The following is a 20,513-nucleotide window of genomic DNA, read 5'->3' as shown; positions in this document are numbered from 1 at the left end:
AAAAATAAAATAGGAAATGCCCATCTACAAGCCATGGAAAAAGGTCTGGAACAGATCCCTCCTCACAGTTCTCAGAAGGAATCAACCCTCCCAACCCCTAGATTTTGTCTCCAGAATGGTGAGACAATACATTTCTGTAGTTTCAGCCACCCAGTTTGTGGAACTTTGCTATGGCAGCCCTAAAAACACGAATACACCACGTAACACGGGCAGTCATACTTGAGAGGCGGTTCTCATAGCACGTGCCCCACTTCCTGGGCCAAGGGGCCGGATCCTGGGTCTGGGAAATGATTTCTAGTCCAATCGAGTGTTGGTTGGGAACTGAGTCTCCTCTGGCTTTAGCGTTTTCTTTGATGTGAAAGCTTCAGGGACTTATAATTAGAATCTCTCATTTGTTCACATGGATTAGATGTTGTCTCTTTGAGAAGGTAGTAATTACTCACGGGATTTTTAAATGAATCCCTATATATTTTAAATGTTGCTGTATTTAGTGTGGCTTGTGAATGTCAATAAGAAATAACATTTACAAGAAAGAACAGCAGATTCCTTGTTGTGAGTTTCCACCGGAGCAAAGCTGAAGAAAATGCCAAAATAATATGCAAATATTAATATGCCATATGTAAGGCTTCTTGGATTTTTTTTCCAGAGCTGTCAACACAATTCAGCCTCTCCGTTGTTATTCCTGGATGTTGATGATTTTTAATAGAATCCACTCTGAATTTCATTATATCGGGTATGTTCCTAGTGGACTCTTAACTCCTCAACATTATTTGTCTGTTTGCAGGAAATTTCGATTGGGTAGGGAATGATTTCACCCAGAATGCTGGCACGGGCCTTGTTATCAACCAGGCAGATGTGAGGAACAACAGAAGCATCATTAAGCAACTTAAAGATGTGTTTGAAAGGGACTGGTATTCACCGTATGCCAAAACCTTACAGCCAACCAAACAGCCGAACTGCTCAAGCCTGTTCAAACTCAAATCCCCCTCCAACAAAACTGCCACAGACGACGCAGGCGGAAAGGATCCCTGGAACATGTAACGTGATGAACAAACTGACAGGACAGCTCCGTATTTCGTATTTATACATAAAGGACTTGAGGAGAGAAAAAACACTTTAATATATCTCTTTTTTTTAGGGAAAAAGCACACTTATAAAAAATATTCTCTGAATGACACATAATACCTAACAATATCTTAGCGTCATGTACACTAAAATTAAGACTTTTGTATTTGTTACCTCTGACAGAGAATGTCATTCTGGCGTAGAAGTTAGTTTTTACGTTTGCATACAAATTTTAAGACTTTCCTTCCTGCTCCTTTCTAGTTTTAGAACTTTTTCTGCTGACCTACCCGGTCGGTTGTTAGGAAGCTTAGCATGAGGTGGGCTCTTTAACACCATTCTGAGAACTGCTGATTTAGAGAGGAAGGTGAGGATTTTGCCTTGGAGAAGAGACTGATAAAACCAAGTCTTTATCCTTGTAAATCATCTCCAAGACCTACACAGTCAGCTAAGCGTGAACAGCTTACATCTCATGCCAGCCTTCAACACCCTTGAAAAATACCCTTTTCCGTCTTGCTCATTTTCTTCCTATACCATAGGTTTTATTTGGTATCATTTTCTCTTCTCAGAAAATGTTCCTATTATATGGCATTTTCTGTATTCACCTCAACATTACTTCTAACTATGATAACATCTTTTGAAAACATACAAATTTCTTGGAATGGATACTAAATGGAAATAGCAGTCTTTCATTTTCACCTTTCAACTGAATCCTTTTTTCCCCTACCAAATTGGTATTTAAAAAAAACCACAGTCAGCAATATATACCCTTTCTCTCAAGCTCAGAAAAATTATGTAGCCACCTGCTAGTATCCAGCAAGCTCTCAAGTCTGCATTTTGGGAATAAAGTAGTTTTTCACATTTTTGTTCCGTTTCTGGTATTATAAAGGAGAGATCTCTATGCGTCAGTGGATTTCAATTTCTTTAGAATCATTACGCTGTTAAGAGTATGCCAGCAAACGTTTATAGAGCTATTTAATATACCTTCTGCTATTTCATATACCAAATGCTTTTCAGAGAAATGCAATTGAAATACTGTGCTTAACATATTTTACTAAGAAACAGAAATACTGAATTATTGTTCTATAACGTAATTGTGTGTTGTTGTTTTATATCTATACAATATATACCCCTGTATTAGTGGAGACCATTGCTACACTAGGGAGAGGCATGGCCTCTTCAGAGCCCACAGCAGGTGGCCGGGATGTCCTGTTCCAATGTTGTTCCTGACTCTGTGACTCAAAGCAGAGCCCCTCACTGCTTGGCCTCGGGCTTCTCTTGGTAATGTAGACGGTAATACTCACCTACCTCGCAAGGATGTTGTCATGGTAGGAAATATTTATAACTTGTTTTGAAATCAAAAGAACCTATATAAATGCTAAGCATTATAATATATAATCTTTTTCTTGAAATCAACTTTGTCATATCTTGATAGTGTCAACACCAGGTCTTCCCCAAGAATCCACAAAGGAAAACAAATTCACAGCTTCCAGTTGCAAATGTGGATGAAAAGAACACAGCCCCACAGAAACTCTGGTGGAGATCTGGATTGTCGACATTTCAATAGAACACTGCATTGGGCCGCTTTGGCATGAATAACATCAACACAAAACTAGACATCGTGCTAGAGCTGGTTCTTCAGGACCATAATATACATGTATTTTCAGAGCAAGGAAACACTCTATTCTTTTTTGTTTCTGGAGACTTGATTTCTAAATGCCAAAAAAGTGATTGAGGAGCCTATGAATCTTATCCAATGGATTTACTTAATATAGAACGGCTATGTTGGTTATCCAGTGATCACATTACTTCCCTTCTTGTTATTTGCAAGTATTGCTTCATCAGATATTTAACCAGTTGATCAAGAGAGCTGGAAGGAAGCTGTATTTTTAAGGGTGCATGTTTTCATGACTAATTGGGAGATTCTCACTGAAATTCCTCATCAATAACAGCCAGCCCATAAGACTCTAAATATTTACCATACACACAATCCATGTTTGAGTTGGGAGTTATAACTCTGCCAGTTATCCCAATAAAGTAAACTGGCTTTGGTGATGATTTTAAAAAGAAAGCAGGCTGGGTGCGGTGGCTCACACCTGTAATCCCAGCACTTTGGGAGGCCAAGGCAGGAGGATTGCTTGAGGCCAGGAGTTTGAGACCAGCCTGGGTAGCATAGTAACATCTTGCCTCTAAAAAAAAAAATCAATAAATAAAGGAAAGAAGGAGTCAGAGTAGGAGTGGAGACAAACCTACCAAGTTCACACCCAAACAAACAAAAGCAACCTGGGTTGGTTTTAAAAAGGACATCTAAAGGAAGAAAAAAAAAAAGAACTAAAACCTGTTAGTTCTCAAGTTGTCCCCTGAAGTATTCATCCACAGCCATGGGACACTCATAGGCTTGGTGTCATGGGGCCCCTTCACTGTCACTATCTGCTGTATGTGCTACGAGAAGAGAATGTCATCCTTTATGGAATGACCATCATTGCCATTTCCTTTTGAGGCCTGGCCAAATGCTACCACCAGGAGCTGCATCCCAGGCTTTTCTGCCAAGCAGCAGCAGCAGATGCCTATCAGACACAGCAAGCCTCTAATCAGGGGAGTCTGGGCAGTGGTGGTGACTCCATGGGGCCACAACTGTCCTTCTGTGGCAGCCAGAAAAGTGACCCCCATACCAAGAGTGTCAGAAATGGGTTCATGTCTCCCAAGAGAACATTTCCTCCTGCAGAACTTTCTATTTCATTTGGATGCTTTATCTATCCCTCTAGAGATGGCTTTCCTTTCTTTTAGACTTTGTGTCTGTGCTAAACAAACTATCAACCTCCATTCCTCCCACCCCTAAATATCCCAGGAATTACTTTTCAGGATGAAAAGAATGCAAAACAAAAACACGTTAATTTGACACCCTCTGGTGGATGTCCATGCCAGAAATTATGAGGAGCAGGGTGACTACTCCCCATTAACATTCCTGGATTTATTTCCAAGAGGCAAAAAGGAAAACAAACACAATTAGAGACTGTATTTTGGATTTCAGTACCACTAACACTAACTTAGTGCCTTATTTATCCTCAAGTGTTGATTTTAAACAATGATTTATTCTATGAAAACACTTCTGTCTCCTGTGGAATTCAAGATGACCTTCCGATGGGCCTACCAGTTGAAAACTTCCATTTGAGCACTGACAGTTTTTATGCTGCCTGTTCTCTTCCCAAGCCCCATCACCTTTATCCTCCCTCCCAAATCAAATCATTGCACACACCATCAAGATCAATACTGTGGGCCTCCACTGCATTGTCACTGGCCACTAGCCTATCAAATAATTGAATCACTGCTTGTCCAACCATAGGAGAGGAAGTGGAAGAGTGAGATGACATCCATGCTCTGTAAACAACAAGCTTTAGGTACCTGAACCTGATAGAAACAAGGAATGCTGAAAATGTCCCCACTGACTTAAAAGAATGCTGTAAAGAGATGCTTCGCAGACTTCCTAGGTCCTGTGGCACAGAGAATGAAAACTAGCGTCTTTAACAAGTCAAAGCAGACAAAGAAACAAAAGGTCTGCGGACACACTTTGCATCTGTGTAACTCTGGGCACCATTCGGGCCCTCTCTGTGCTACTGTTTGTCTCACATCTGAGTGGTTCTTAGTGAGAGGGGTCTGATCACATTTTTGGTTGATCTCACCCTTTGGAAAATGTGGGGGGCGGTTTTTGAAATGCAGTTAATGGTTTGTTACAAGTGCCTCGATGAACCTGGGATTGATAGAAGCTCATTTCCCACCAGCCTGTGGCTATACTCAGTGACTCGGATTCATTCTGTTTGTTTTTAGAAACTTTTATTGAACTAAATTCCAAGAGGGGAAAAAAGACCGTAAGAATTTCTTGATAAGATCAGATCCAGGGTCTGTCTGTCTCAGGAATTCTATCCTACAATTCACTTTTTTTTTTTTCCCATACGTATGACCACTGGTGTGTGTTTCTGTGTCCAAAATTCATTTCATTGTTTTTAACTTTAGGAATGTAAAATGCTGCCATTACTTGCATAGAACAGTCACTTCCTATAATGAAAGATACTTTGTTATTGTTTATTCAAACTCAGTCCTTACGAACAGCCCCATATATTGTGGAAAAATGTTTCATTCTTTTATCTTTCTGTACTTGTTCCCAGTGAATTGGTGTGCTTTATTATACACCTTTTAAAGGCAAAATTAATATGACTTCCATTTGGCCCAAAGTAAATTAGATAAATGAGCCTATTTTCAAAATTTTCCAATTTGATTTGAATAAGCATCTTTAATTTTCCTTTTATATGTTGTTAACAAAATAGCTGCTTACCATTTTCACCTTATTGACTTAAATTGACGGAGGCTTTTGAACAGCCCTGACATCAACCCCAGTTCACAACCTGTCTTTCTCATTTGAGAGAATTCCTGTCTTTGGCTGAATTATGAAGATGCTGCTTTTTACAGTGACTCAATGGGTATTCCTCAGAAATTTCTTGAAGATGTAAAAATGAAATTTTCTTATTTTTGACCCATTAGCAGTCTTGTACTTACAGAGTTCTAAAACTTCACTGGTCATTTATGCTTCTTTTGGCAATTTGAAAAAAAAAAAAGTTATATTTAATAGACTATTACACATTTTCTTTTGCTATGTACAACTAGTAAACTTCTAATTCTGTTACAAAAGGTATCTTGAATTTTTAATGTTCTTTTATGTAAATAGGAGAAACTTATACCTGGACATATCTATATTATTAACCTTAAGATCCCTAAATAAATTGATTTGATAAAGGGTTGAATTTGGGGGAATCATTAAAATTCTCAAACCTTTCATATAACCAGATGCTCAGTTTTTTCAGAAGTAAGTATTAGATGGCTTTTTCATACTGTGAGATGAGGCATTTCCTTTTCCCCTCAAGCTGATCTCAGAAACAAATCAGTCTCTCATCAGTAACCAAGCTGTACTGTGGTAAATTATGAAGAAAGTAGATGCGACTGGTCCAATGGGCCCACTGTTTTCTATATTCACACAAGGAGGCATCTTTGAAACACTATTCCTATCTCTTTCTCTAAAAAAAAAAAAACATTTCCAATAAATGTTCATTCTGAGTAAATTATCTTTTAGTGAAAAAAAGAAACAATCATAGAGACCCCACTAGAGAGCCCAGTGTCTGCTCAGCAAACGCATATTGAGTCTCAGGTGTAGAGCATACCTTAACAGCCATCTCAACCAGCTCCCCCAATGTGTCAATCCCCTTCCCATTTGGGCACATAGAAGTTGACAGCCTAGAGTGTCAGGATGGCTGAGTGGTCTGAGGTGCAAGACTCAAGGTGAGACGCTGACAACCTACTCGAGCCAAACAATTTGGAGTGCTTCATATGGTTCCTTTCTCAAGACCCACACAGGATAAAATTTTGTTGATTTACTAAAATAATTTGGATTTGAGGCAGTCTTCTCTCTGAAAGGATGTGCACAGCATGTAATAAGCTGGGTACTCTTTTCATAAAGAGAATCAATCTGAGGGGCATACTTTTTTAAAAAACCTATCATTTGAGAGATTAGCAAAGGCTTAAAAGTGAACTTTGAGTCTGTAATAGCCAATAGTATTCTGATTTTATTGGCAGTTTCTGAAAGCTACAATTTTGTGTTTGTTTTTTTTTAAATTGAGCTAACAGTTTGATGACAGTCAGTCATGTAACAAGGAGTCCAATTAAATCATAGTAAGGGTGAAGATTATTTGTGATTTATTTTTATATGAGAGATAAATTAGTAATGAGAAAAGATCTCTTTTTATGAAGTGGATATCTGGCTCTCAAACCCATTCCTTTTGGCTCAGATGTTAAAAAATTATTGATTCCCTTATGGACTCTCCTATTCCCCATGGGAAGAAAATTCTGAAAAACAAATGAGACTTTCCGAGCCCCTTGCAAGACAAACACAGATGGTTTCTCATTTCGAGTTTTCCCACACAAATGCACAACCAATCCTGGAAATATGACCTCAATTCCCAGGATTAAAAATGTCGAAATTATATGTTACTTTCCAATATAAATGGAGGATAAAGATCTTTAAAGACAACTCAGAAAATATGATCCAGTAACATTCAAATCAGAGCGTAATCTACAATTTCACTTATTACTTAACAGTGAAGATTAGCTGCTTCTTTAAAAGGGGTGAGTTATTAAAGCAACATCCTAGAAAATATAATAACAGAAAGGCAACACCATATTTTCAGCAAAATTATGATACTGATAAAGCATTTTGAAAATCCTCTGTCGGAAAATGTCATTGAGAAACAAAGGCTGGTTTGTCCCCAGTGATAAAGCTGTCTCGTATTCATATTTCATAGGTGGATCTATAGTTTTCCTGGTGTCTTGGAGAGACCCTCCCTCCACAGCTCCTGCAGGAGCAAAACCATGTTTTCTGCCATGTGAACTCTCTACACTGGCCACAGCTGATTGTACCAAGGTTCAGTACCTGACCCAAAGAGACTCATTTACAGGCCAGAGGGTGGCCTAAGGAATGAAAGTGTACGTAGCAGTGGTATTCTTGTTTGATGGTACCTGGCCCAACCAATCACGGCCCTCTTTTAGGGAGTTTGAATACCAGAAAGTAAATGATGAATAGGAAGCACAGCCAGAATAGACACAGTCACCGTAATGGTGCCTCTGAGAGCAGTGACAGAAGTTACTTCTGCAGTCAAGACAATTTGAGTTCTTGTTGATTCACCATTTCTGCTCTTAGCTTACTGAAGAAATACTTGATTCCTGAACAATGAGTCTGGACCTTGTAGTTCCTGGGTTGCTTTTTTTTCTTCCTTTCTTATGTATTGACATAAATAAACTCACATTAACCGAAGTAACCTGTGTGTCTGTTCTTTGAAACCTGGAAGGGCCTAACATGATAAAGTGAAAGCTATCCCCGTTTTTAAGTAGCTTGGAAGGAAAAGAGGGGAAAAAAAAGAAACACTGTAGTATACCTTGTTGGGTCGGATGGAGACTCACGTCGGAGATCTCCATGGTGAAGCATGTGGATCCATGCCATAAGGGTTAAATATCAAATCAATAGTAAGCAAATGTGTTAGACTCATCGAGTGTGTTTGAAACATTGAGCATGGAAATACAAAAGCTAGGAAATGATTACACTATAGAGAGATTGTTAGAGCTGGGGAGCGGAATTAGAACTCTTGAAGCCCAGACCCACTATTTTTCTATATGAGGAAAATGAGGCGTAGAATACACAGAGTTAAGTAGAGACAGATGTGTTATAAATTTAGATGTTTTAAAATACACAGTCTAATGATTGACTTAACAAACGCAAAAGTTGCTAATAGTATGCTGAATATTTGGTGTAAATAGGCAGTTTACAGAAATGTATAGAAGACAGAAGTGACATCACTCCTGGGAGGTCTGATGAAGGAAGGTGGGTCTATTGAAATGTCATAAGAGGAAATGGAGGAAGTGGGGGTAGCATCAAGACACATTTATCTTGCATGGCTCCCAGCTCAATTTAAGTAGAGATTAGTAATATCAGAAGGTCTAGAGTTAGATGATTTTTAAGATTATTTGTTTACTTTGGTGGTGGTGTGTTAGATGTTTTGTTTCACATTTAGCCTATGGTGGTCACTCATTCAAAAAGAATGCCATAAGCTACCATTTAGCGTATGGGTTGAAAACAAAATTCTGTATTTTGGAGTTTGTCACTCAGCCAGTTAGTTTGTAGTTATTTATATAAAAAGGATGCAAGAGCTAGAACATGTAAGGAGTCTAAGGTCTGCAGACAGTGATATATTGCTGAATCGTTCCTATGATCATGCAATTTGGGGAGCCTAGTTACGTTATGCCATAGTGTGATGGTCAGTTGTATGTGTCAAATTGACTAGGCTACTGTCCCCCGTTACTCAATAACACATGAACTAAGCCAGGTGTTGCTGTGAAGGCTTTCTGTGGATGTCATTAAAGTCTATAATCAGATTTTTTCACTAAGAAAGATTTTCCTTGATAATCTTAAGTGGGCCTCAAAAGGTCTTAAGAGCAGAACTGAGGCTTCCTTGAAGAAGAAACTACACTTGTGGACTACAGCATCAGCTCCTGTCTGAGTTACCCTTCCTGGTGAGCTGCCAATGGATTTTGGACTTGCCTAGCAACCCCTACAATCACGTAAGCAAATTCCTTTCAATAAATCAATTTCTGTGTGTGTGTGTGTGTGTGTGTATACTGGTTCTATTTCTATGGTAGAATTTCGATACGAATAGTAATAAATAATCCCCAAATCTTAGTGGTTTAAAACCGCAGAGGATTTTTTTGTTGTTCACACTACATATTCATTATGGGTCAGCAGGGGTGCTCAGCTCATCTTGGCCATTTAAAGACCCAGGTTGACAGAGCAAATGTTGCTGGTCACCATGCCAGAGGGAAAAGAGATTGCTGGAGGGTCTTACATGAACTATTAAATTCTCTGACCAGGAAGTAATACATGTCACTTCTGTTCACAACACAATGGCCAGAGCTAGTCACATCATTTTACCTAGCCTGATGTTAAGAAATACAGTCCCACCAGCATTTCTGGAATGGTGGAGAAACCAGCGTATTTAGTGTATAGTATTAATGACTAACACAGTTAATTTCAGAAACACAAACTTATCAATGAGCTTCTCATTTAGAGTAAAGACAAATTCATGAGGACAAAAAGAAATGTTTAAGAATGATTAGGAATATAAGAATTCTAAGATCAAAGTGACTCACTGAAGAAGAATAAATGCAACAGTCCCCTAACCTCTGTTGTTAGTAGCATTAAAAAAAAAAAAAAAAAAAAAAAAATGCCAAGCTCTGAAAATTTACTGAGATGTCAACCAGCTGACTTAATGCTTAAGCAAGTACAAAAATAGTCATGAATGTAAGTTCAGATAACTTTCTTTAAGGTGGCCCTGGGTTCCAGATATCTAGATAGGTGGGCTTCAGTGCCTGTCAACCTCTAAAATAACAGATAAATAAGAGCATAACCAAAGAGGAATGTTCTCAACTGGGCTTTGTAGGTTTATTGAAAGTCTTTCTACACAAGGAAGCTCAGTTTGCCTTTGACTTTCATCTTTTAATGTATGGTATTTCTCTTTACTGTGTAGGTTTCCTGGTCATGAATCTTTATTTTCTTTATAATATAAAACCTATTTCTTTAATACATGTTTCCCACCCCCTTTTAACAAATAATGTGTTTCTTACTTGTACCAATTTATCTTAAAATTATATCCCTGGAAGCAGAAGGGCTTTTTAACAAGATGTCATATATTCTCCAAAAAACTTACCTTTCACTTTCATGCATGCTGGTTTTAAGAATCAAACATATAACAAATAATATTGTGTTTGTTTTATGTGTGAAATGACATACAGGGGAGAACATTCAATATAACATTGATTGAACTCCAATTCTGTGCAATCCTGGAGTTGTTGCTTTGGAACAGACAATAATGAATGAGACCTGCCCCTGTCTCAAGGGGCAACTAGTATGAAAACAAACCCGAACATGACTATGCAGTTTGAGTAAATAATATTCTAGCATTTGCCTGCCACTGTGTCCTGGCCAATCTCTTCAGTAGCAGGGTGGTTTAAAGCAATTTAATGCAGATGAATGTTTCCCCAGAGACCCAGTAGAGGATGGCACGGTCCAGAATAATGCAATGTGTTAAAACCAGTTGGCCCACTCGCTGCAGGGGCACACACTTCTTTATGAGCCTAGCTAGGTTGTCCCCCAAAACCATCTCACTTGCCTCCATTGTCATGAGCTGTGCGTATCAAGGGTTAGGTAGTAGGAGCAGCCCATCCTAGACTGCAGGCAATAGGAGCACATTTTATGGTGAGAATTTTAAAAACAGTAAAATCACTAAAAGTCTTCTACTTCTTACTATCACCATCTACCAGCAGTTCTAAACAATGTCAGTGATAAAATACCCCTCAGGGAAAAAACTTTTGTTGGTCTGTGTGTTAACCAATTGACTACACACAGAGAGGACAGCTCTCATTGCCCTGCCCTTGGCATACTACTATGCACAAGTGACAGTTTTCAGTTTCTGGAAATGGTTAAAAAAAAAAAATTACACTATTTACCAGAAATCCCAAGGAGCGGCTGGGTGCACTGGCTCACACCTGTAATCCCAGCACTTTGGGAGGCCTAGGCAAGTGGATCACCTGAGGTCAGGAGTTCAAGAACAGCCTGGCCAACATGGCGAAACCCTGACTCTATTAAAAATACAAAAATATTAGCCAGGCGTGGTGGAGGATACCTGCAAATCCCAGCTACTTGGGAGGCTGAGGCAAGAGAATTGCTTGAACCCAGGAGGAGGAGGTTGCAGTGAGCTGAGATCATGCCATTGCACTCCTCCAGCCTGGGAGACAGAGATTCTGTCTCAAAAAAAAAGAAAGAAAGAAAAGAAAAAGAATGCACTGATTTAACAAATATTTAATAATCATATATTGTATTTCAAGTTCTGTGCTGAGTCCTGGGCACATCAAGATGAATAAGATAGCCCCTCCTCTCAGGGACCTCAGAGTTTAGGGAAAAAGGAAAGAAAAAAAAGTGGAATGCTATGTTAAAAATTTAAATAATATTTCCCTTCCTACAATGATGAAGTAAGTAATGTCAATCAATCCATTTGCTGAAAACAACTACTAAAGCTGAGTGAACGTTTTAACCCTACATTTGTTTGAATGCATCAGAGATAGACCAAGGTAGGGAGGAAAATTGCATGGTCAAGATCAGAGAGATGCGCATTGAGAGATTGAGAGGTGAGTCAAAAATTTGCAGCCAAGGGCCAGGCACAGTGGCTCATGCCTGTAATCCCAGCACTTTGGGAGGCTGAGGTGGGCAGATCACGGGGTCAGGAGTTCAAGATGAGCCTGGCCAACATGGTGAAACCCCATCTCTGCTAAAAATACAAAAAAATTGAGTCAGGTGTGGTGACACATGCCTGTAATCCCAGCTACCCAGGAGGCTGAGGCAGGAGAATTGCTTGAACCCAGGAGGCAGAGGTTGCAGTGAGCTGAGATCGCACCATTGCACTCCAGCCTGGGCGACAGAGCAAGACTCCATCTCGAGCTAAAAAGAAAAAAAAATGCAGCCACTTTTCCTTAGAGCTATCTACTGATTCCAGAAGCACAAATGCTAAGCAGAGCTTTCAACAGATGCAAGGGGTTGGAAATACAATATTGGAAATCAGACCACTAGGGGAGATGGGTCCTTATAAGACCCGAGGCTTTGGGTTGGGACTCTGAAGGATAATACATGAGAAGTACAGATGACTAAGAAATGGAGAAGCCCTATCAGAAAGCTTCAAATCATCTGTATCTCCTGTTGAATTAAGATGATGTGGGGTAAGGCCAGGTGCAGTAGCTCATGCTTGGTAATCCTCACACTTTGGTAGGCAAAGGTGGGAGGATTGCTTGAGGCCAGGAGTTTGAGACCAGCCTGGTCAACACAATGAGACCCCATCTCTACAAAAATAAAAATTTAAAAATTGGCTGGGTAGGTGTGGTGGCACACACCTGTAGTCCCAGCTACTTGGGAGGCTGGAGCAGGAGGGTCGCTTGAGCCCAGGAGTTTGAGGCTACAGTGAGCTATGAACACACCACTGCACTCCAGCCTGGGTGACAAACAATAAAAGATGACATGGGCTTAGCCATCTACAAGAAGCAAACAAATCTTCTGAGGGACTATAACATTCAAATGATCATATTATCCCCTACATTTTTTGAATACACTGTTTGGTACTCAATGAAAAGAATCTATTTAATACAAAAATTAACTCAATATGGATTAAAGACTTACATAAAATTATAAAACTATAAAAACCCTAGAAGACAAATCTAGGCAATACCATTCAGGACATAGGCATGTGCAAGGATTTCATGACAAAAATGCCAAAAGCAATTGCAACAGAACCCAAAATTGATAAATGGGATCTAATTAAGCTAAAAACATCTGCACAGCAAAAGAAACTATCATCAGCGTGAACATGCAACCCACAAAATGGAAGAAAATTTTTGCAAACTCCGCATCTGACAAAGGTCTAATATCTAGCATCTTTAAGGAACTTAAATTTACAAGAAAAAAAAAACCACCACCACCATTAAAAAGTGGGCAAAGGACATGAACCAACACTTCTCAAAAGAAGATATTCATGTGACCAACAAGCTTGTGAAAAAAAGCTCATCATCACTGGTCATTAGAGAAATGCAAATCAAAACCACAGTGAGATACCATCTCACACCAGTCAGAATGGCAATCATTAAAAAGTCAGGAAACAATAGATGAGTAGCTGGGATTATAGATACCCGCCACCACTCTCGGCTAATTTTTGTATTTTTAGTAGAGACAGGGTTTCACCATGTTGGCCAGGCTGATTTTGAACTCCTGACCTCAAATGATCCCCCCCGCCTCGGCCTTCCAAAGTGCTGGGATTATAGGCATGAGCCACCGTGCTTGGCCTGAAAAAAATTTTTAGCACCTCAAAATTGTAAAGAATACATGGAAGAAATGAAATATGAGTGTTTTCAAAAAGAAAATGGGTGAGGACCATCCAAGCTGCAGAAGGTGTCAAACAAATGGACGTAGGGATGACTGAGCCAAATCTCAGGCCACATGTTTTTCATTTAGTTATAAGCTAGCTTTCAACCAAGCTATACTTATTTTTATTTATTCATTTATTTATTTTCTCTTGCTATATAGACTATCGGAATATGCTTGTTTTTAAATAAAAACACTGACCATACCTGGGCCACTCTTTTTATTCTTTTGTAAGAGTCAACAATAAAAAGTCCTAAGTCAAAAAATCAGCCTCCAATATAGACAGCAGGTTTGGAATATTATTTTTACCCCAGCAGTTATCCCTTCTCCTGCCTGATAAAGTAGCTGAGCTGTGAAGTTTCACAGTGGCACTTACACAGACATGACTGCACTTAGAAAACATGAACTTGAGTTGACATTTTTGAAAACGAATATACAGAGCAGTGAGATGTTTCTTGGTTCCAGAAGGTAAATCTTGAGTGTCAGCATTTGATTCCTAGAACTTACACGGAAAAATCCCTTTCTGGAAAAACTATAGATCCTGATTAAGAGTCTTTAGAGGAATCAGTAACCATCTCACAGCATCACCCTCCTTGTCTTCCCTTTCATCCTGAATAGGGGGTGGTGTCTGGGGGGCTCATACTAGACATACCATCAACAGTGAATGAATGAATGAATGAGGTTAACGTGTTGCTCTTATGGCCATTTTCTGATGTGCAAATGGAAAGGACATGCCTTTACATATGAATTGTCCACACATGAAGCTGCCCTTTCAGCCATGATGTGGTTTTGGCTAACCCATTTATGTGCACTAGGACCGATCCTTGCAGGATTTTACAGCTTCCTGATCAGCTGAGGTTTGAAACCACAAAGCTGTGCCACTGCACACACACTTCCAGATGAAACCTCCTGAGGGGACACAGGCAGTTTCTACCCCAGCATATGATGCCTGCAGTTTCCTGGTTCTCCTGGCTTAGCCTCAGTGGATGTTGTTGAAATCAGTTGAATTTAGGAACTAGAAAGACCAGCTGGCTGCCATATCTGGGTTGACACCAAGGCTTGGATTCCATTTTTCGGGACACCTTGCAGTGATCGGGCTTAAGGAAGATTCACCCAGAATCACCAAACTCAAGTTATTAATGTATAAGCTAAACTACCAACTCATTTACAATGAGAAATTCGACTTCCGATGTCAGCCCATCTGTGTGTTCTCTCTTCATAGGGAAGGCTACCTGGAAAGTCTGGAAGAATCATAAGCTTGCTTGGTAAGTGTGGAAATCCAAGTCAAGGGAGTCATGCGGACATCGGAACATGCCTGCCAAGGAATCCAAGCATCCTACTGACTGGCTGGAGTTGTTTCCTGCTCTTGAATGGTGGCATAAATATGCTTACGAGGTCTTGCTCATTGGGCTTCTCTTTTATTTCCACTGCCTTTTTCCAGGTAGGACTTTGGTTATAGAGTTGAGCGAGGCTATTTTTCTGAACTTGAGGCAGTTCAAATCAAGGTGTGTAGAGAGAATCCTCCTCCTCCATCCCCCCTTTGTAACCCCTAAATTAAGAAGGACGTAGGCAAACGTGGTGGCATGCACCTGTCGTCCCAGCTACTTAGGACGCTGAGGCTGGAGGGTCACTTGAGCCCAGGAGTTGAAGGTTGTAGTGCACTATGAATATGCCTGTGATGACACTGCCCTCCAGCCCAGGCAACAATAGTGAGACTCCATTTCTAAAGTATAAAAGGATGTTGCTTCAGGGTGTTGACCTAAAGCAAGGTCTCCTCTGAAAAGTGAGTACGGAACATGTTGTTTCTTCTTTCCCATAATATCCTCTCTAAATCCTGTGGTGTAAACCCTTAGGCCTGGGTTGAGTATAAGGATTGAAAATGTGCCAAGACTATCACTGGTCATTAGAGAAATACAAATCAGAAACCACAGTGGGATACCATCTCATGCCAGTTAGAATGGCGATCACTAAAAACAGGAGACAACAGAGGCTGACGAGGATGTGGAGAATAGGAACAGCTTTTCTAGTTGTTGGTGGAGTGTAAATTAGTTCGACCCCCCTTAACTACCTCTTCCATCCACTACCTTGTTCCTACTTTCACAATGGTGGGACCACCCTTCCAACCCGCTAATCACCCACACCAGAAACCTGTGAGTTACCATTTTCTCCCCATCACCCATTAGGCAACGAGTAATTTTTACTGCTCCCTCTAAATTATTTCCAAATGTATTCATCCTATACACCCCCAGTGCTTTTGTGTAGCACCTCGCATGCCTGTCATCTTTTCTTCTGGTTTCTGAAACAATCTTCTTGCGTCCAATATTGCCTGCATCCGAGACAACTCAAGAGCTCTTCCCAACATACTCATTTGACCACGGACTGACTGCTCTAAACATATTTTGCTGCCCCAATTTTTGGCAGGATAAATTCTCATTTCCTTAGCCTGACACATCAGGAGTTCAGATCTAGTCTCAGCTCCTCTCCCACTCATCCTGCCCCTTCTCCAGAAGCCTCCCATACTGCACACACCCCTGGCCTCTCTAGCTACTTGTTCTTCCCTGGATCTTTCTCCCTTTCATAAATGTCCATGCTGTTTCCTCAGCTGAAGTCCCCTTTCACTGTGGCTGCTGGCGGATGCCTAATTTTCTTTAGAACTTGTCCCAGACATACTCCTCTCTGCCTTGACGGCCTTCTACATTCCTCGTGCTGGGTCTGGAGCTCTCACATGCTGGGTTTGGAGTCCGCAGTCCTAACCTGTAATCTGGCTCACTACAACATCATGAGTGGTGTGCTTGAGGGCCCCAGCAGACTGGGGGGGCTTGGAAAACAGCACTGTCTTATCCCTGCTTGCCCAAAGCTCAATAAATATTGTGAAATAAATTAATAAATAAATATGCCCATTGTGGTGGCTCACGCCTGTAATCCCAGCACTTTGGGAGGCCAAGATGGGCAGATCACGAGCTCAGGAGATCGAGACCATCCTGGCTAACACGGTGAAACCTCGTCTCTACTAAAAATACAAAAAATTAGCCAGGCGTGGTGGCGGGTGCCTGTAGTCCCAGCTACTCAGGAGGCTGAGACAGGAGAATGGCGTGGAGGTGGAGGCAGGAGGCGGAGTTTGCAGTGAGCTGAGATTGCGCCACTGCACTCCAGCCTGGGTGACAGAGCAAGACTCCGTCTCAAAAAATAAAAAATAAAAAAATGTGCCAATTATAGTGAAAGCTATTCTAGAACTGTGGTATTAGAGAAATACAGATTTGAGTATTAGTTCTGCCACTTATTAGCTGTGTGACCTTGGGTATATTAATCTCTCAGAACCTCTCTTTCTTCACCTGAAACAAAGGCATCATAGGAGATTCATTAGAGGCTTAACTTTGTCCAGCTTCAGTCATGCACCTGAAAGGTCTTAGGACAGGGTCGCTTGTGTGGTGCAACCAGGCCTCCCTTAGACCACACACTAGAGTCACTGTGATGGCATGGCAATAGTCTTAAATTTCCTTCATGATGATTCTTTAATTTTTTTTTGAGATGGGGTCTCACTCTGTCACCCAGGCTGGAGTGCGGTGGAGCAATCATAGCTCACCACAGTCCTAAACTCCTGGCCTCAAGTTATCCTCCTGCCTTAGCCTGCCAAGACCTTTACAATTATTCATAAATAGTGTCTTGGTGACATCCACAAATGGATAGTCACACATTCTGTGATCAGTTTTACTACTCTCTTTTCCAGCAGATAATTTATTTCCAAATAATTGCTACTCACTTCATGTTGGCCTCCAATTGATTGACTAAAAGTATGATCTTCACTGGGAGACAGATTGGGTTTTGAACACCATTTTCACAAACATACATAAAGGCAGGTTGTTAGTCTCAGCTCCTGTAGCAAGGGCTGTGGACAGGCCTTCTCCCAACCTTCAGGGCCCTATCACTGACAGAATCCCTGGTGTCATCCATCACCTGAAATCTACAACCCAAGTGCTTGAAATGTGGCGACCGTTCCTGTCCTCCTCCCCTCAGGAGGCTGATTGTCACTGCAGAGCAGCCTCCATAAACACTGCCTTATTTCCCATCCTGGTCGCTTTTTCCCCTTTTCATGCCCTGCTCCCCTTTCTTTCCTATGAAAGTGGGGTATAGGGGGACTAGGGACATGTGCAGAGAGAAAGAGACTCTCTGGCCCCTTTGCTGTCTTTTGTCCCCTTCCCTCTCGCTTCTGTCCAACTCAAATAAGGCTCAGGAAAACCAAGAATGCAAATCCTCATAGGCCACTTAAGTGTGATCCAGCAAATGTTAGGATACCAGAAGCACTGGTAGAATGGGTCTAAGTTAAGAAGCATGGAGCCAAACGTGGTGGCATGCGCCTGTAGTCCCAGCTACTCAGGAGGCTGAGGCTGGAGGGTCACTTGAGCCCAGGGGTTGAAGGTTGTAGTGCACTATGAATATGCCTGTGTTGACCGTTGTCACCAAATAGTTGCTGGTTTCTTCCAGAATGAGTGGCTTAGGAAAAAGCAAAGCAGAAGTGGCAAAATCTTTTATGACTGAGACTCAGAAGTCATACATGGTCATTTCCAACACATTCTATTCACCAGAAAGGATGATTAAGCTGGATATACCTTCAAGAAGAAGAGAATTAGGGTCTATGAAAGGACTTCAGTAAGTTTGTGAAATATGAAAATAAAACACAAAAATATAGAAACTTTCTCAACATGAGCTTCATCAAGTTCAAGATACTTTTATGAGCAATAATACCGGTCCTAAAAAAAATTAAGGTCCTGGGAATTTAACCATGTCAAGACAGTCTTTTTCACACTATTAGCTGAAGAAAAATGGGTGCCTTTTCACGTTTTTTAAAAATCAGGAAAGAAAAATAAGAAGTTAGTGGCAGCCAAATCAGGGCTAAAAGGTGGTTGCCTAATAATTTCCCATTGAAACTCTGGCAAAATGTTTTTTTTTGTTTTTTGTTTTTTTTTTTGAGACAGAGTCTCTCTCTGCCAGGCTGGAGTGCAGTGGTGCCATCTCAGCTCACTGCAACCTCCACCGCCTCCCTCGTTCAAGCAATTCTCCTGCCTCAGCCTCCTGAGCAGCTGGGACTACAGGCACCCGCCACCACACCCAGCTAATTTTTTGTATTTTTAGTAGAGATGGGGTTTCACTATGTTAGCCAGGATGGTCTCGATCTCCTGACCTCATGATCCACCCTCCTCGGCCTCCCAAAATGCTGGGATTACAGGCATAAGCCACCGCGCCCGGCCAAAATTGTCTTTTTTTTGATGAGAGAAATGAGGAGGAACATTGCTGTGTTGGAGAAGAATTCTCTGGTGAAGTTTCCTGGAAGTTCTTCTTCTAAAGCTTTGGCTAACTTTCTCAAAATACTCTCATAATAGCATATGTTATTGGGTTTTTTTGTTTTTGGCCCTCTAGAAAGTCAACAAGCAAAATGCCTTGAGCATCCTAAGACACTGTTGCTATGAGCTTTGTTCTAGACCAGTCACCTTTTGCTGTGACTGGACCACTTTCACCTCTTGGTAACCATTGCTTTGACTGTGTTTTGTCTTGAAGATTTCACTGGAACAGCTGTGTTTGACCTCCTCTTAAAATTATTTGAAGAAATGCTTCAGGATCTTGATTCCACTGATGTAAAATTTCAGTTGAAAGCTCTGCTCTTGTCTGCAGCTGATCTGGGAACAAGAGTTTTCGAATGTATTGAGTGGAAAATTTTTCAACATTGTGTACATTTAACCAATTGAGATGGCGATGGTGTTGGCTGTTTATGCTGCTGTCATTCCTAAAGCAGGGCATGAACAAGATTAATTTTTTTTTCTGGTGAATTAATGTGAATTGTCTGCCACTGCAGGCTTTATCTTCAATATCTTATTATCCCTTCTTCAGATGAGTTACTTATTTGTAAACTTGCAAATGTTGGGGGGCACTGTCCTCACAAACTTCTCACAAAGAATCAGTGATTTTACTATTCTTTCACCCCAAATCGCCATAAATTTGATGTTTATTCTAGCTTTAATTTTGGCAGAATTCATGTTCCTCTAATGGGACCTCTTTTCAAATTGTTGTTTTAGTTTTCTTATTATAATTCCTCAAATTAGATCCTGTTCAGAACAAGTTAGTACAAGTGCAAAACATTTTTGAAATATATGCAAAAATATGCATTTCCCATGTATTTTTTGAAGATCCCTCATACTTTTTGAGGTTTCAAATAATTTTGAACATATTTTTAAACTACCACAAGAAAATTATCTATAGCACTGAATTTCAGATTTATGAACTTTGTGATAAGTATAATAACCAATGGAAATACCAGATGGGCAGCTTAGCTACTGAAATAGAACTGGAGTTAAATGATTGTAGAGGTATCAGTAAAGACCTGCAGGCATTGAAAAGCATTTAAAAATTTAGAAATAAAAGAACAGGATTGTATGTACCATTTAAGAGGAGGAAGAAGAGAGAAGAGATATCAGAAAAAAAAAAAAAAAAAAAGAACACAGAGAAGGACCAATAATAGCAAATGTGATGTAAAACTTAAGGACAGTGAAGCCATTTCTGTTCTCCACAGGAGCACTGACACTTCCTTGTCAATAGTATCACTGAAACGCCTGCTTCCATTTCCAACATCCTGTCTTTGTGAAACAGGGTTTTTTTTTGCCATGACAGCAACCAAAACAAGATTAGGGAGTAGCCTGGACATCAACACCACATTTTGGGTGTCACTGTCTCCCATCACTCCCTGATGGAACTGTCTACTTGCAGGAAAACAAGCTCAGGGCTCTGACTGATTCTACATTATAGTGAGTTGTATAATTATTTCATTATATATTACAATGCAATAATAATAAAGTATGCAATAAATGTAATATACTTGAATCATCCTGAAACCATCCCCCTGCCCAGT

General features: G+C 40.4%; 1 protein-coding gene across 14 annotated transcripts in view; it reads left to right on the top strand.

The window, feature by feature from the left end:
- Window positions 1–7,918, top strand: part of PLD5 (phospholipase D family member 5) — a 438,248-nt gene extending 430,330 nt beyond the window's left edge. For 12 of the 14 annotated variants that reach the window (XM_055233752.2, XM_055233754.2, XM_055233760.1 and 9 more), the window contains one exon: window positions 785–7,913. In XM_055233752.2, the coding sequence (XP_055089727.1) occupies window positions 785–1,041 (257 nt within the window). In that variant the 3' untranslated portion in view covers window positions 1,042–7,913. Of the gene's footprint in view, window positions 1–784 lie in introns of all 14 variants that reach the window. The other 2 variants (XM_055233749.1, XM_055233751.2) reach the window with 1 other exon arrangement.
- The last annotated feature ends 12,595 nt before the right edge of the window (window positions 7,919–20,513 follow it).

Source organism: Symphalangus syndactylus, chromosome 19 (assembly GCF_028878055.3).
Source record: "Symphalangus syndactylus isolate Jambi chromosome 19, NHGRI_mSymSyn1-v2.1_pri, whole genome shotgun sequence".
NCBI lineage: Eukaryota > Metazoa > Chordata > Mammalia > Primates > Hylobatidae > Symphalangus > Symphalangus syndactylus.
Note: the sequence above shows the minus strand (reverse complement) of the source record. Positions and strands in the feature narration are given on the sequence as shown.